This window comes from Diuraphis noxia, unplaced genomic scaffold (genome assembly GCF_037042655.1).
Source record: "Diuraphis noxia isolate RWA-SAM2 unplaced genomic scaffold, SU_Dnox_SAM2 contig0002, whole genome shotgun sequence".
NCBI lineage: Eukaryota > Metazoa > Arthropoda > Insecta > Hemiptera > Aphididae > Diuraphis > Diuraphis noxia.
The window spans coordinates 16,199,888-16,217,171 of record NW_028301712.1 but is presented as its reverse complement, the minus strand read 5'-3'; the positions used below and the strand labels follow the sequence as shown (position 1 = coordinate 16,217,171).

At 29.1% G+C, this 17,284-nt stretch overlaps 2 protein-coding genes across 3 annotated transcripts; one reads left to right on the top strand and one right to left on the bottom strand.

Annotated features, from left to right (window-relative positions):
* Position 1: 1 nt before the first annotated feature.
* On the bottom strand, positions 2–16,529 carry LOC107163665 (otoancorin-like). 2 transcript variants are annotated; one of them, XM_089219501.1, is made up of 7 exons: positions 16,168–16,529; positions 2,862–3,113; positions 2,604–2,759; positions 1,137–1,282; positions 869–989; positions 669–785; positions 2–284 (listed from the first exon to the last, which is right to left on the bottom strand). In XM_089219501.1, exons 2-7 carry the CDS (start codon positions 3,099–3,101, stop codon positions 27–29), a joined length of 1,038 nt encoding a protein of 345 aa, XP_089075627.1. In that variant the 5' UTR covers positions 3,102–3,113; positions 16,168–16,529; the 3' UTR covers positions 2–26. The 2 variants fall into 2 exon arrangements, with proteins under 2 accessions (XP_089075627.1, XP_015366687.2); XM_015511201.2 differs by lacking the exon at positions 16,168–16,529 and having other exon boundaries at positions 2,862–4,251.
* LOC107164027 (multiple inositol polyphosphate phosphatase 1-like) lies at positions 6,336–13,443 on the top strand. Its single transcript, XM_015511704.2, has 10 exons — positions 6,336–6,495; positions 8,771–8,954; positions 9,318–9,449; positions 9,515–9,693; positions 9,819–9,944; positions 10,034–10,166; positions 10,249–10,349; positions 10,424–10,533; positions 10,635–10,841; positions 12,243–13,443. The coding sequence occupies exons 2-10, from the start codon at positions 8,789–8,791 to the stop codon at positions 12,484–12,486; spliced, it is 1,398 nt and encodes a 465-aa protein (XP_015367190.2). The 5' UTR covers positions 6,336–6,495; positions 8,771–8,788; the 3' UTR covers positions 12,487–13,443.
* Positions 16,530–17,284: the final 755 nt, after the last annotated feature.

The window sequence follows — 17,284 nt, the reverse complement described above, 5'->3', positions numbered from 1 at the left end:
ATATATATATATATAATTATAATAATCTAAAATATTATATTGTTAATATTATATTTTGATGACATTATTAATGTCGATAACTGCAAATACGTGATTAGTGTGACTGTCGACCAAGTAGTACGGCTCGCGAAACAGCATCCGTCGTTTATTAGTACCGAGCCCAATGTCTTGGCCGTTTCTTGGATGGCTGTGATCTGTTCGCGATCTAATGACGAACGCTGTGCATGCGTAAGAGCATTGACAGCAGACAACGATAAATGCGATAGCTGTTCAATTGACATCGCCTGTGATGGACAGGTTTGAATGATTTACATATTTTTGATAAATAGGTTCAGTGGCGTATTTATGGGAGGGGGGGGGCTCTGAGAAAAAAAAAAAGTTATTTAATGTTAAATCAATACTTTATTCGTTCTGATAATATTAACGATATGTGTATAGAGTTTATACACATATCTATACTATAGACAGTTGCGTTATTTTTGTTGTAGAGTATCGCTGCGTTTCAAAGTAAGATGCTACAAATAAGCTTAATCATATGATTTTTTTTTAATTTACCCCCCCCCCCCCCCAAGAAATTATTGAAAATAGAAAATACGCCACTGCATAGGATTGCAAGCCACTATTAAACGCTATTCTGAGTTTAGAGTTTTCATGAGTATAATACTTACCTGTAATAAGTTATTCGGTAAACATTGCACACTAGACGCGGCCAATCCTTCGAATGCGTCTGGCTGAATATCGCGTATAGAATCCAAACCGGCGATTACACATCCGATTAACGCTATCTAATAAAAAAAATAAAAAGACAACATGGCGAAGAAATATGCTTTTATTTTTAAGTGTTATTTATAACCATCATCATATCTACCTGTATAGCAGTCCATCCCGAAGGGTCACCGAACGCGTCTCTACTGGTAGCGAGTGAGGCAAATTCTCTTATGATCTCATGCGGACAATTAACGAGATTTGATAAATCAGCCGCCGCTGCCCTTCGTGTTATTTTTGTCGAATATCAATAATTATAAAACGAATTATTTTTGTATTCCACTACCATTCAGCAATATAGGTTACCTTAACCTACTTACTACCTATTATATTTTTTTAATATCAATATTTAAAAAAAAAATTATTATTACTTGTATGCGATCGGTTTGATCGCAGCTATATGTGATTTATTGAACACGCACAAAACATGACCTAAAGCCGCCAAATCGTAGCTGCTAAAATCGGAAGGGCTTTTGTAACTCCATTGGTCTTCAATCGCTTGTTTTAAAGACATGACCTTGGTAAAATTACACAAATCAATTGAGAATAAAATTATAAATGTAGATAAATTTATATATTTTTGTTTTAAAATATTATAAATGCATTAAATTAAACGATATTTGTATTTTAAGTTAAATTAAATTCAACTACAAACTTCCAATACAATATTTAATATTGTTCTTTAAATCAAGTATTTTCCAATACATGCAAGGATTTCCTAAAATTTTTTATTTACCAAAATATTAACTATCATAAATTTTAATAGTTAATTTATAACTTATTATAATTTATGGTTTATAGCTGAATCATCGTGACGTAAGTCGGTCTATTACTCTAGTTAAAGTGTATTGGTTATAATATAGAGTTCGGCAAATTCAAATATAAATGTTGGTGGGTCGCCCATCCATACACACAAATTAAAAAAACCTGACGAATAATGTAATAATTATAGTATGATGCGTATATATATGATGATGAGGAACACTTAGCTGACGAGTAGCTACGTATCAATTAATATTAGATTAAAAACTGACTAGACATTACCTAAATCAGCTGTAGAATTATTTTAAGTTTATAAATAGTACAGGTATAGTTGCTAACAAAAAATACAAATTTCATAATCTAGTCGTATCAAATTGGTAGAAGTATCCTGACATTTTAACAGTTTATCGAATCATTAGATCGTAACGTATTATAAATTTATATTTAAATATTAAATGTTTACTCTACTAAATTACTTTTATTTATTACTATATACCTAATATATATATATGTTGTACTTTACTAGTATTATACTATACTAGTAGTATATTATTGCCAAGTAAAGATAACAGATAAATGTATAATTTTTGTGATATTACCCGGAGAAATATGAATAACTAACATTTTACATAAGTGATTCTTTAGAAGTATGACCTTCTGTCTTTTTGGGTGAGTTATAGTAACAACTTATTAGTATTTCGTAAATTTTATCTTGTTACCTATTGTTGTTGTTCTATAATTCTATTATTAAACATAATTGAACGAAATTACATCAATTGAAAAAAAAAACTTTGAAAAAAACATACTAAAATCATAGTAGATAATAGACTTACTTAAGCAATAAAGATGTATTCTCAAGGATATAGGTTTTTTTTTTAAGTATAGTGCTGTTTAAGTTAAAAATTCGTCCATAAATTTAAATACAAAAATGTAGGAAAACAAAATGTACCTATATAAAAGTTGTACATATTAAATATCTATGACTTTCTTCATTTTAACGAATGTTATTAATCACCACTTCATTATTGAATACTTAGTAATGTGTAAATGTATTTATAATTAAAAATGGAATAAACCTGTTCTTTAGAATAGTTTCTCCATTTTCCAAATGATGCTATTGTTTCGATATCCGTTAAAGACAAATTCATAAAATCTGGAGCCGGTATTCCTTTCGATATCCATCCTAACAACCGTAGCTCGTCCTCAGGAATATCGTCTGCTGTTGTATAAACCTAAACAAAAATATATTAATAATGATTGTTGCTTTGGATTCAACGATTGATAATTTAAATGACAACACGCAAAATAGGTTTATTATCATGTGTCTGTCTCACTTTCACTAAATCTCTCCACAACAGTTCAGCGATTTCCGTTTCCAATGGATCTTTTCCGAGTACAACCAAACACATTTTAATCTGTGACTGATTGTCAATGGATATTAAATCATTAATGTCTTCTTTAGACAATTTTCGGTTTTTTTTTTTCAAAGATTCGTCATCACACGACAGTTTTGCCACGTCTGTATACACTACTGTTGAAAATGAAATAAACAAATACACCCATTTGAGAGCCATTGTACAACTAAACTGTATACAAAATAACGAAATTACAATGAATTTAATAGGCATCTAATATACTACTTTAATATGTATACACAAATTTCTTAGGTATCGCGTGCAAAAATAAGGTTGAACATGTAAATAATTAATTGGAAGTGTAGTTTTATTTTCTATAATCGAAAAATTCGATAAATAGGTTCTCATAGTAGTTTTTAATACAGATAATATCAATTTTTATATCTCATCACAATCTATTTTAACTATTATATGCATCGATTAGGTACATAGTTCATCCGGCACAAGATTTTTTGTGTGAATGTGGCGATCAATCTTCTCTGTAAAAAGATACACATAAATTGTATCATTCATTATGAATCTATTCATTAATAATATTCATAATAAATAATATTTTTTTAGAATAATATCAGTCTAATAAAATTATACAGCAAGCCAACAATCGATAATTTAAAAACTTTCAATATTTTATTCTATGCAAAAATTTGTGGAAGATTTAATCTTTCTTAATTTGTTATTTTGTATTGATCTCCTTTCTCGAAGACATGTTTGATTGAGGTTAGCGTTTATTCGATGTTTTGTGTCGAAATGCATTGTAATATTACAGAGTTCGATTTGTTCTTTGATTGCAATTTTGGCTATTTCGTCTGCGATTTAATTACTTGGTACACTGTTGTGTCCAGGTACCCTATGTATCTGATGTCTTTTTTGGTTATGAATAGAATGTTCATAATTAGGTGCAAATAGGGTTGTATTTTTTGGGATTTACCAAGTTTTTGAGAGCACTGAGAGAGTCAGTGTATATGATTGTACATTGATTATCTGAGGTGACGGCTAAGTCTGTAGCTTTTAAAAGAGCTAGATATTCTGCTGTGTAAATAGAGTTGTAAGCTGGGATTTGAAGTACTGTTTGAGAGTTTGGGTGAATTAATGCGATTGGAGTTTCTTCCATGTTTTTGGATGCATCTACATAAATTTCGCGATGTGGTGGAAAGCTGTTTTTTAAATTTAAAAAGTTTGGTTTGTAAATGTTGGAGCCAATTTCTTTTTTTCTTATGAAGTTAGACTGAAATAGATTAAAATAACGATTGTTTTTATTAGTAACCATACATTTCAAGCGCAACTAATCAAATAAGTTAACCGTGATCAATGAACGTCAAAATATTTATTAAAATTGAAATACTAAGAAAATTCTAATTCTAATTATTATTATTTTTTAATGCAAAGTTTAATGTTAAAATAAAAATATAATCACTTAAAACGCATTTACCATGGACGAAATAAAAATGTCAAATACTAATTACCTATGATAACAAAATAAATCATGTATGAATCCTAAGCCTAATTAATAATATATACAGGGTGATTTTTTTATTGAAGAATACTCATTATTTTAAAAAGTATTGACTTTTTTCAAAATATTTTTTACATAGTTTCAAGTTGTTAAAAAACAAACTTTTTATTAAAAAATTATATTTTTAAATATTTTTATCCTTATCATTTTTTGAGTTTTTTTACTTTTTTGAATAACGACATAGAGTTTTAATTTCATATTCCAAAGCAGAATATTTTTCTAAGTATTTTGATTCATAAAAATCGAATTTAGGACGAGTAGTTTATGAGTTATAATTATTTAAAGTTTAGATTGGCAGAGTGGAGTGGTACAGGGTCACCCCGCAAAATCTTTGTGCACTACTCCGCTTGTCTAAACTTTAAATACTTATAACAGTTATAACTCATAAAACTACTCGTCCTAAATTCAATTTTTATGAATCAAAATATTTAGAAAAAATATTCTGCTTTGGAATATGAAATTAAAACTCTATGTTGTCATTCAAAAAAGTAAAAAACTTAAAAAATGATAAGGATAAAAAATATTTAAAAATATAATTTTTTAAAAGTTTGTTTTTTAACAACTTGAAACTATGTAAAAAATATTTTGAAAAAAGTCAATACTTTTTTAAATAATGAGTGTTCTTCAATAAAAAAATCACCCTGTATTATTACTTAAGTATTATTTTTGATGAGAAAAATATAACAGCAGTAGGTTCAATTGATATAAAAATACAGAATTGATAATGTGCGCTATTGAGTAAAGAAGATATATGGTATAAACATTAGGACACTATTACAATACACGTAAACATTTTTATTTATTTTTTAAAGCGACTAATGCATTTTAAATTATTTAACATGGTTCATTTATTATTTTAATTCAATTACGTGACAACAAAAAGTAGGTAGGTTAAATATATTTTCCGAAACTAAAAACAAGAAAATTGAAGCATCAAGTATATTGATTTACTTAAAAGTTGATTTTATAAACATTGGTTTATTATTGACATATACAAGTGTATAACTACAACTCAACATTAACATAATTATTTTTTACACAAGTAAATAGTGGTAGTTTATGTTTTTAAATTAAATTATTTACAGATTAATGTTTTAACCAATCGATATTATTATACTTATTTAATACTTTGCGATGCAATTTGAAATTTCCCAAAGCACTAATTCGCATATTCTTGAGTAGGTATCAGAATAATATGTGTTTTGCTTAAAAACAAATTTTAATAAAATATGAACATTTTATATATAGCTACAAGAAAATGCAGTGTTACGGAAAAAAACATTCTTTCTTTTTTAAAGTGAATATTATAGTAAGAGTATATGAATACTAAATCATTTTAACGTTTTATTTTAAGTAAGGACATATATTTTTTGTTTGAGATTTTTAGATTGATAAACTAGCTTTGGATTGCATTGATTTAAATAACATATACCTAGTCTTCTACAGCAAATGAAAACTAATTTAAATATTCTATAAATTATTATAAAGCCTACTAGACTACGATGGGTATAATAATATGACGTAGAAACAAGAATTCAAGTCGATGCCTTCGCTGCGTAGTCGATGCCATTTACTGTAGCACAACTCACCGTCATTCGGTTGTGTTATACTGTTATTATTATAATTATTACTATTATTATGCTCTTGTCTAGATGTTTTTTTTAATTTTCACCGTTTCAAAATAGAAATAAATGCATATTGCTTGTAAACATAATATTCTAAGTAGACCTGTTGTACCTTTACCTATACCGATACCTATACGCACGTTATAATAACACATACTGCAGAACCAGCTGCTATAGCGCATAGTGCAGTGAACTCGTGTCTAGCCGTTGGGTGGGGGTCTCTGACCACAAGCGAAGATGTACGGTACCTCTGCACACTGCACAGAACCAGTCTCGTTTTGAAAGCATTCATCAGTCATCTCGCCATGGACGGTGATGTATACTAAGCTCAAGTTGTGTCGTATTATTATTCCATCGTGACAATATTCATATAAAACGCTATATTTTTGAGGATAACTATCAACATTATTGCAAGGTAAAAATTACTAATTAGTATTAAGATATTGTTTGAGTTGGCTGTTGTATATTTTTCCGCACTGCAGTATGTAACTACTTACGTGACCGAATTACACACCAAGCGCATACTTTATTATAACCACCTAATGAATAATTATTACTAATATAATATTTTATTATAAGTTATAACTATTTATACTACGCGTTATTGGTAAATTACTAACCCGCTACCGCATGAATAGCCATGAAATTGATGTTTACTCGTGTATAAACGGTATGACTAAATGACATAATTTTGTAAACATTTAAATTTTTTAATGCGTCACTAAAGCACAAAATATGTTTATAAGTTTGTACCTAAAAATAAAAATGAAACTTAGATGTTTAAAATGTATTATATTATCATGTATATGCATAATGGATATGAATACAATATAATTACCTACCTACATGGTATGATTGTTTTTGTAATATTATATTTCTCAAGATATGTTGAAATGACACTGAGAATGTATTATTGTTAGTTTTCATTGGGAACTAAACATATCAAACTAGTAACTACCAACAACGATTATGAGTGCTGTTATTATTTCAAGCAGTAGGTACATACTACATCATATGACCACAAACATTTATTCAGCTATTATTGCCATCCACATTTAGGTTAAATTAGAGTTTCATTAGTTTACTTTAGGTGTAATAGTAATACACATTATACGGTAGTGTGTAACTAAAGAAAGCTTGTGTAGAAAAAACATTCATTTATTCCTATAATTTCCTACCTACTATGGAATTTTTCATTATAACCCGTCCAATTCGTCTTGGCATTTAACAAACGTTAAGATCTTTTTAAAAAAAAAACGGTGATCCAAAAATTATATTACCTATATTGAAAATAATATAGTTTGAGAATCACTATTTATTTAACCATAACGGTCGCTTAAATACCTAAGATGAATTTGATAACTGAGTTTTATAAATTATTATATATTTGTATGTAGGTACATTATTAAGCACGTGATAAATGTAAAACTAAATGAATAACGTGAATACAATTTTATAATAAATTACACTCGCCTCCCCAATTGAGTTTTAATTTTTGATTTTAAATATTTAAAACAATTGCATTTTATAAACACCTGAAAAAAATACCAACGATAAATATGTCATCAATCAGTTAGAAGGTGTCTAAATATAGTTTAGAAATTAGAACTTGCAGTATTCCAGGCTCTAGTAGTTACTATGTTTACTTTTATGCTTTATTAATTATTTAATATAATATTATTCAAGGTATTATAACTTATAAGTACAATATTTTGTTTTTTTTCTATCTATCGATGATAACTAGCTTTTTTGTAACGTAGAATATTGGAATAATTTTAAAATTTGTAATATTTGAATTTATATAATAAACGTTATATAAAATATCGTTCACCAAATTTATAAATATTATAATATTTTAACAATATTACACGTTAAATCTGAAAGTTGATAATATTTATTTGTTTAAATGAAAATTCATCATAAGTTATTTAAGTTTTTAAAGAAAAACGGACCAAAAAAATATTGAGTATAAGGTATTAGAAATAACAATCGTTCATATTAATACGTCAGATACGAAATTGATGGACAAAACAACAGTCAGCAGATACGGAACACTTCCTATGACCTTTCTCTATGTATACCCATTATATAACTACCGAAAATAATTTTAAATTTTGATTTGATTGTCATTGATAAACGTACGTTTGCCAATTAGTTTTGACGTGTAAGTGACAAGGCGACCACTACGACAATAATTATATTAGACGCGTGTGACCAGCTGTAACATGTATTTGTATTACCCACGCATGGCCACATAACTTTTTTTATAGTATATTCGAGGTATAAATGAATAAACATAGTTTTACCTGCGACACTATGTTCAATTGTTTCTTTTTTCAGTTTCATTATACTGTCCCGACTTCCGACACCGATAAAATCGTCTTATACCTGTCGTTTGTAATAAAATATCATATTAATAAATACTAATCCGCACACCTACATACAAAAATGATTGTATCGTAATCACTGACTTAACAAAGTATTTACTTTCTATGAGCGTGTATTAATTGCAATGTCTTTGTCTGCAACTCTACACAATGTATTATGCGTATTACATATTTATATAATTATATCATATATGTGAGTAAAGTTACATATCGGGATCATCTGCGATGGCATTGTCTACAAGACATAAAACTATATGACTTGTCTAGAATTTCAATTTAAAGAATTAAAAATAATTTATATAGTTCACCGACCCGTGTACAATGAAGGGTCAATCATCAAGAGTATTGCTGTTGCTCGCGTTCTTGTTTGCTGATTTGTCTGGCGGCGAATCGTGCTACGAACCAACCGACCAGGATCCATACCTTTATTTTTCGCACAAGACGGCCTATCAACTGATATTTAATTCAAAATTCAAACCGGTGCCTTGTAAGTTTGCATTGTACATTGAATAATCATACAGTTAACATAATTATAGTATGGGTATTAAATTATAATATAATTTGACTTATACTTTTGATATTTCATGTACCTATACTCTATTTAATATGATATAATATTACAATTATAATTAAATAATTATTTTATGAGTCCAATAAAGACATAGTCAGTGGCGTAGCCAGGATGAAATATGGGGCGGGGGAAGGAGTAGTATGAATTAAATTAATTTGTATACATATATAAATAAATAATCATACATTTATAAGGAAAAAATGCAATGGGAAATGGGGGTTAAAAACCATATCCCCTTAGTTACGTCACTGCCCGTAGTTAATTGTATTTTCAATTTAGATTGTCGCCCGACATTTGTATGGATGTTTATCAGGCCTGGTACCAGTTATCCAAATACTAACGAATCCATCGCAATTCGTCAGTTGCATCAATTCAAAGAAAGGGTGATAAAAAATCACGAAGAACGTAGAAGTACGATTCAAAGTATTCAACACTAAGTTAAATAACATTAATACGATTTTATTTGAACTCCGCAGATGGACATTTGTGTAAACACGTATTAGACAGTCTAAAACGTTGGGAATTTGAAGTGAATCCAACTTCAGAAGATGATATTTCACCCCAGGGTAGGATGGACATGCAGCTACTCGCAAAAAGGATGAAAGACAAAATGAGTGAAGTTTTAGTAAAAGAGATCAACCAAAATACGTTCAAAGTGAATAATATTTTAAGTTATTATATAAAAATAATCATATATTTAAATCATTGTAATAAAAATTGTAGGTGTTTAACACATTAAATAAATAGTTTAGTTAATGTGCAATTGTTTTTATACGTTAGATTTATGCCAATGAAGACCGAAAAGTTATGAATAGTGCCGAGGAATTTTCTAAAACTATGTTTGGGGACGATTTCAGGTTTAAAGTTCCTATCGAAAAAATCCAAAAAAATTCTAGTTTTATCGGGGTATTAAAAAATATATATATTTTTAATATTATATTATATTAATAACGTTTTACTCGTGATTTAATTATGAATTTTTTCCTAATCTCCAGTCAGAGTCTTGTCCTAAGTGGACTGATGCAGTTCACAGTTCTGAAGCTTCGCTGTTTCGTAAATCACCGGAATATTTGGAAATGGTGAGCCAAATGAGTAAAAGACTGGGTTTTCTAGAAAACATAACTGACAGTAAGTATAAAAATACAATATTAACTGTAGTGTTTATTTTCACAAGTCCAGAACGTTTTATTTTTATACATTATAATTTCAGGTATAATTCACGCGATGTACGAATCGTGCCGATACAATAAAGCGCTCGTGATCGAATCTTACCCAGCATGGTGTGGCCTGTTCACTAGACAAGAGTTACAGGTGTGTGCGATAGATGATAAGAAACCGATACGAGTTCGATTATAGCTTTTAACGTGTCTAACTTTCGTACTTAGCTTTTAGAATATTACGAAGATTTGGACTATTACTATAAATACGGTTACGGTTCTGAAATAAACACAAAGGTGGGATGTCCGATCGCCAGAGAGCTAATGGGATATTTGAAGTAAGATCACAAAATTACCTATCTATAATCTGTCATTAATAACTATATATATAACCAATGTATCAAATTTAATTAATATTATTGGGATTTCTTTTTTTTAGTGCTGTAGCAAAAAACGATTCCGTAAGACCTTCGGCAGTATTTAGGTTTGGTTCTTCAGCCGGGTTGTTGACTACATTATTGGCTTTGGGCGTAGCAAAAGATACGATTCCTTTGACCCATTCCAATTACCATGCTCAGTATCGTCGTCAATGGAGAATGTCACAAGTAGACCCATTTTCCAGTAATTTTGCCGCTGTATTTTACAAGTAAGCATAATATTATATAAAATTTGTTTTGAAAAAATTTATTTAGATGCTTTTCACAAGTATAAATATGAAATGAGTTTAAATCTAATTTGAAAATATTTTAAAGTAAAAATGTCATTATTTACATATTATTATAATTTTGAACGTTTAGCCAAGACATTGCATAAATATTATATATAAAAGTATTAAAAGCTTTATTTTTATTGCGTACAACTATTATATTTTTAATTTAAATGTTATTAAAGAATAGGTAAATTGTAAATCTAATATTTCCATAATATGAAGATGTCTTTCTATAATAAATTCAGTTAAATATTATACGTTATATGTTTATAGTTTGGGCATATAAATAAGCGCAAGTGCTTCGATTTGGTAAATATATTGTTTTAGTACTTAGCTAATACATAATTATTAATGCTCACGGTAGTTGGTATAATGCATTGGCTACGAAAATCACTTACCTATGTACAGATGGTTTATGCCCAGTTCACCGACACCAGGTTTTTTGATAAAAAAAACCAGTTTGTAATGGTTTTTAAAAAAAAGCCCAATTCACCGACAAATTATATTGGCATTGCAATAAAACTATAATCGGTACTATCATAATCTGTAAATTTATTTCATCGCGAGTATAAGGTACCTATCGGCTATGATATATAATATATCGACAACGTTATGATATCTGTAAACTTATTTAATGGTGAATATAAGATAGTATTATAGGTACCTATCACAAGATAATTGACATCCATAATCAATATATTATAAATATAATATATAATATGATTTTAGTTTGTAGTTGTACTTCACTGCGTGAATACGTAATATTACCATTTTATGTTTTTAATTTACATTTTATTATTTATATATTTTTGTAACTGAACTATAATTCTTCAAATTGTAGGTAGGAAAACTTGGTGTCGTCGAACTGGGAATACACCGTACACATATCCATCTATAATATATACGCACGTAATCATGGGGACAGGGTAGGCCGGGTTCACTTTAAATTTATCCTGGCCCAAGGCTACCCCCCCCCCAAATTCAAAATAAAATAATGATAAAAAAGCCAGCAATTATTTTCCCCCACTAGTAGAAATTTTCTGGCCTGCAGGTACGCGTCATACGTTTTATGCCGGTACAATGCAAGTATACTAACCTACCTACCATATTATTGGTTATACAATTAATTAATAACCTATACAAAATAAATTGTATACCCATGAAAATAGGCCCTTCAATAATATATCATAACGATATCATATTGTATACTTGTATGTCGTCGTTATGATCACAATATTGTTTGAATGTAGTGTAATCACTGTGTATTGTTTAACCGTTAAGCCGTTAATTATTAATTAGTATACTATATGCTGCTAATATTATTATGTGTCATTGCAGGTGTGATCAAGGTGACGAAGAGAACAAAGTAATGTTCTACTTGAACGAGGGCGTGTACGATTACCCGGGTTGCAACGTCGGTTTATGCTCTTGGAAATTCGTCGAGAACAAATTCAAAGACTATCTGACACCAAATGGCTGCAATGACGAGGTGTGTCACGACCGAAGTCAAGCGTCGGGTGTTCGTTGCGCCGTTTTGGTCACCGCACTGATTCCAATCGTACTTACGTACTTGCACGTTTGAATAATAATATACCTACGAATATGACGTTTTTCGTTTGGCTGTGTCATAAATTATATAATTTTTACATTAATATTATTATATTTTATTAGTTAATATTTAAATAGACGAAAATGATTATTACATTTTCATAGCATATTTTATTCTCGTGTAACGTTATTACGAAGTCCCGTGAATTGTCATAACTATGATATAATATTTTAAAATTATTGTTTAAACTACTCGTGTAAACGTTTCTCAGAACACAAAAGAACAACACTCCCATCCGGCTAAATCCAACCAGTCATTATCATGTAAATTACAACACTGGTAGACTGGTACGTTACACTTTTTTGTTCTGTCTATGGCTCAAACTGAAAGTCACATTAATAATATACCAACCATTTGTTACTAAGTAAATTTTCTTAACTTTATCACTATTTCTTATTATTTTTTTATTTTTTTACGAAATATTATCAGTGTTAAAATAAACATTAAATATATATAGATATTGCATGTTTGCAAAACATGATATTAGTAACATCGTATTACAAACAGTAAAATTATTTAATTCACGTACAAGCTGATCATATTTCTATTTTATTAACCATGAAGTAACTATGAAGTGCCTAGATTGAATCATTGTAAAAATATTAAAACTTCCCACACTGTGGTTACACAAATGTCAAGTATAAATTATATCAATATTTAGTATTTAGCAAAAAAAATACATAAACCTCACTGTATCCTACTTATATATTTTTAAAATGACTGGTTTTATCATCCTACGTTTGAATCGTTTGATCTCACAAACGGCATATAGGTACGCTGGTTTAAGTTGAAACCTGATTTTATTGTAGTTATGATACATTAATTATAATATGTACCTATTGTACTTAAGTACGATAGTATACATTCTAATGATAATTGTTTTGTTCAAATAAATATATTATACAAAAAATAAACGTATTATACTTAAAATTATGTGTATTTACTTCAAAAAAATATATAAGTATTTTGTTAAATAAAACCATCGATTATAAATTAGTATTTATAATCAATGATAAAACTAATATTAATTGCACAAAATGGTATAGGTTAATGATGGTAAATTCGTGTATTGAATTTATAGGATAAGGGTAACGATCACACAGTCGGCTACCCTATTATATATTTGTGTAATGTATAAGACGCATGTTTTTGAATAATTGATGTTGCATATAATATCATATTATATTTGTATTAATATAAATTTAAAATTTAAAATTACTTTGTTGTGTCTCAAATTAGAAAAAAGACAATTAGTAATAATCATATTATAATACTTAATACATAAAACATATGATGAAGTTCATAAAAATCTGTTATTATAACGGTTTGATATCAATATAGGTATTCTTCTTCTGTATTAGCAACAAAATGTTTGTTTTCCTATGTTAAATCGATATTAGAAATAGAGTAGGTACCAACTATGAACTACAGCATACGATACAAAAATACAAAATGTAAATAAAAATAAATAATATGATTGATGCAGGACTATCAAAACACCATACCATAAAGCATTAATGATAACTGAACAGATCCTAAACATAATCAATAAACGTATCAACTATTTAAACACAAAAACTATTGTCTGAAAAAATGAAAGCCAACAAACATAAATGTTTTTTTTTTTTTTTGATTTCAATACAATAACTAAAATTTCTATATTATCTAATATTTGGTGTTGAAATTTGACATGTTGTCAACTTAAAAAGTTTAATACACACACACACACACACACACACACACACACACACACACACACACACACACACACACACACACACACACACACACACACACACACACACACACACACACACACACACACACACACACACACACACACACACACACACACACACACACACACACACACACACACACACACACACACACACACACACACACACACACACACACACACACACACACACACACACACACACACACACACACACACACACACACACACACACACACACACACACACACACACACACACACACACACACACACATATATATATATATTCAAATTAAATATTAAAAAATACATATTAAATAGAACAAAATTGTATTAATAGCAAAATATAATATGTCTAGTGTCTATAACAATTAAGATTGATGACAATAATTATTTTTGTTCCGGTCAAAACCTCAAAACAGTGGATTTCTGATAACTTGCTGGAACTTTTTATCATTCCTTCTTTCATATGTATCCCCAAAAGTGTTTTCGTCTATTGACAGATATTTTGGATCGCATGCACCTGACGTTTGTAATCAAATCAAATCGAACATAACAACTTGTTTTTACTCATCAAGTCTTAGTGCGTTAGAATAATGAATATTAAAATTATTGATTTCGTATAATATAATATACTATAGTACTATTATAAATTAATAATACGATTTAGCTGGTTCTTATGATGCGCGTTTACTGTTTCACCTTTGCGAATAATATAAGGGGCAACTATATAATAATTTAATTATTAAAATATTATATAAAAGAAACTGACGGCAGTTCCTGCTTTAGCCGGTGGTTCACCTTTCACCTGAATAGTGAAAACTTAATTCATTCTCATATTACCCATTAATTTATAAAGTATTCCGTTTTATCATGTAGTCCGTCTTCAGAAATGACAAATTATTATTCACCTACCACACGGCAAAGAAGTGAAATATTTTCTCTGATCGATGTACCTATTTGCTATTATGATAGCAGGTTAACTAGACAGTTTTCACAAAGTGCGGTGACAGTCAGTAGAAATAGTATACCTATCTGTAATGCTGTTATAACTGTGGTCCATAATGACAAACACTATAAATATTAGTAACACGTTACTAAGTACCAACTACAAGTTGCCAAGTTATTGAGTATTTTAAAATTGTAAATTGTATTTATACCTACATATTAAAATAATCATAAATCGTTTTGAAATATTAAAACATAACAAAAATTTTATAAAATGCCTGAGATAGTAATCTAAACTTTACATTTTATAAGAAGCCAATTTACTCGAATTTTTAAACTAACAAAGCTAAATGTGATCTGCTGAACGTACAATTTGGTATGTTAGGTAGGTAGATACGCACTTGTACAACGGAGGCAACAAATTTAATTGGAGCACCTCTTATGACATGCGAATTGGGGTTAAGACATTTGAAAACAGTTAGGCTACCATCTAGTGATACAATGGAAAAAAAATCAATTTAATGAAAACGTTGAAATCATTCCAGCATAGGCGAGAATCCATTAAAATTTTAGGAGCTCACATTATTATCAACAATGTGAGTTAGAGGCTTCGATTACATGTACAATCAAAAAGGTTATATTTTCATCTGGGTGCAGGGGCGTATTTAGAAATGTCTTAAGGGGGGGAGGGGGGCACAAACAAAAAGTTCAAATTTGCGTACATGGGGCGTAGAGTTGTAAAATTTCTCATATTATAATAAAATTAAGTATAAAATACGTCGAATGGGGGAGGCATATGGGCCCCATGTACCCCTCCCTTAAATACGCCCCAGTCTGGGTGGCATGGTCTCCCTTCTGATATCTGCCTATCGCCTATATGATTAAACCAGACAATTTACTAGTAATACTCATAATTCTTTAAAGAATTGTAGGAAAAATATTATAATACAATAATTATATACTTACCTCTGCTGTTTTTGATTTTATCAGGTCTAACTAATAACTATCACAATCCGATATGGTCTATGAATATGCGCTGAAGTGTAAAACAACACGATCGCCGTTACGGCGTTACCTACCACGATTAACGATAGTATAGTTGCCTGACGACGTTTGATTGGGTATACTGAATAGGTAAGAGGCAGCCACTATATTGCAAGTAAATTTGACTACCTGGTAGCGCTCTCTATCGGTAAACAAATTCACAAGAATTTCTTTTGTGGCTTTGACTGCGATCATAGATAGCATGACGGTAGACCCCAATGAATATATTAATATAAAAATACATTATTTATTTGTTAAAAACATTTTAAAGCAAATCTGTTAATATACTTAATTATACCTTAAAAACAAATGAATGTTAGTCAAAATAAAATGTTTACAAATTACAAGTATCTTATAAAAGGAAGCAGTTAAGGAAAGGTGCAATCATACCATTATAATAATTATATATAATATCATTTTATTATATTATATAATTGTATACTATAATATAATTCACTGAATTTATTTTATTTAATTCCTGACTTAAATATTGTTTATTTATCTTACCTTTTACTTATTAGTATTTTATTAAAAAAGTATTTTTATGAAATTCTTCAGAAAAATTAATCTACTAGCAGTCAAACATTAGACGCTTCTGTTAATGCTTTTTTTGTTTACACCATGTAGTGCTGAATCAATAATGATAGAACATCATTCAGCATTTCAGCACCCAAAAAAAAAAAAAGGAAGGTACCTATTGCAAGGAGCTTATACAGGGGGGGGGGAGGTCTAACCCCCCACCAACCAAAATTATTTTCCTAATATAATAATATAGTATATATACATACTCTTACTTTTGAACAAATTACATACATAACATTTTGATATTTAACAAAACAAGTACCAAAATAATGAGTAAGGAGGAAAAAATTGTTTTATTATGTTGCTGTATAATTTGTATTGTTATATTTTGTAAACCCCTCACCCCCAAAATTTTATTCTGTGAGTACATGACTCACATGACTGCCTAAACGTTTTAAATTATAATATTCTGTTGAGTTGGAATAGTTGGATCTAAACATAAACAAAAGTATTTTTG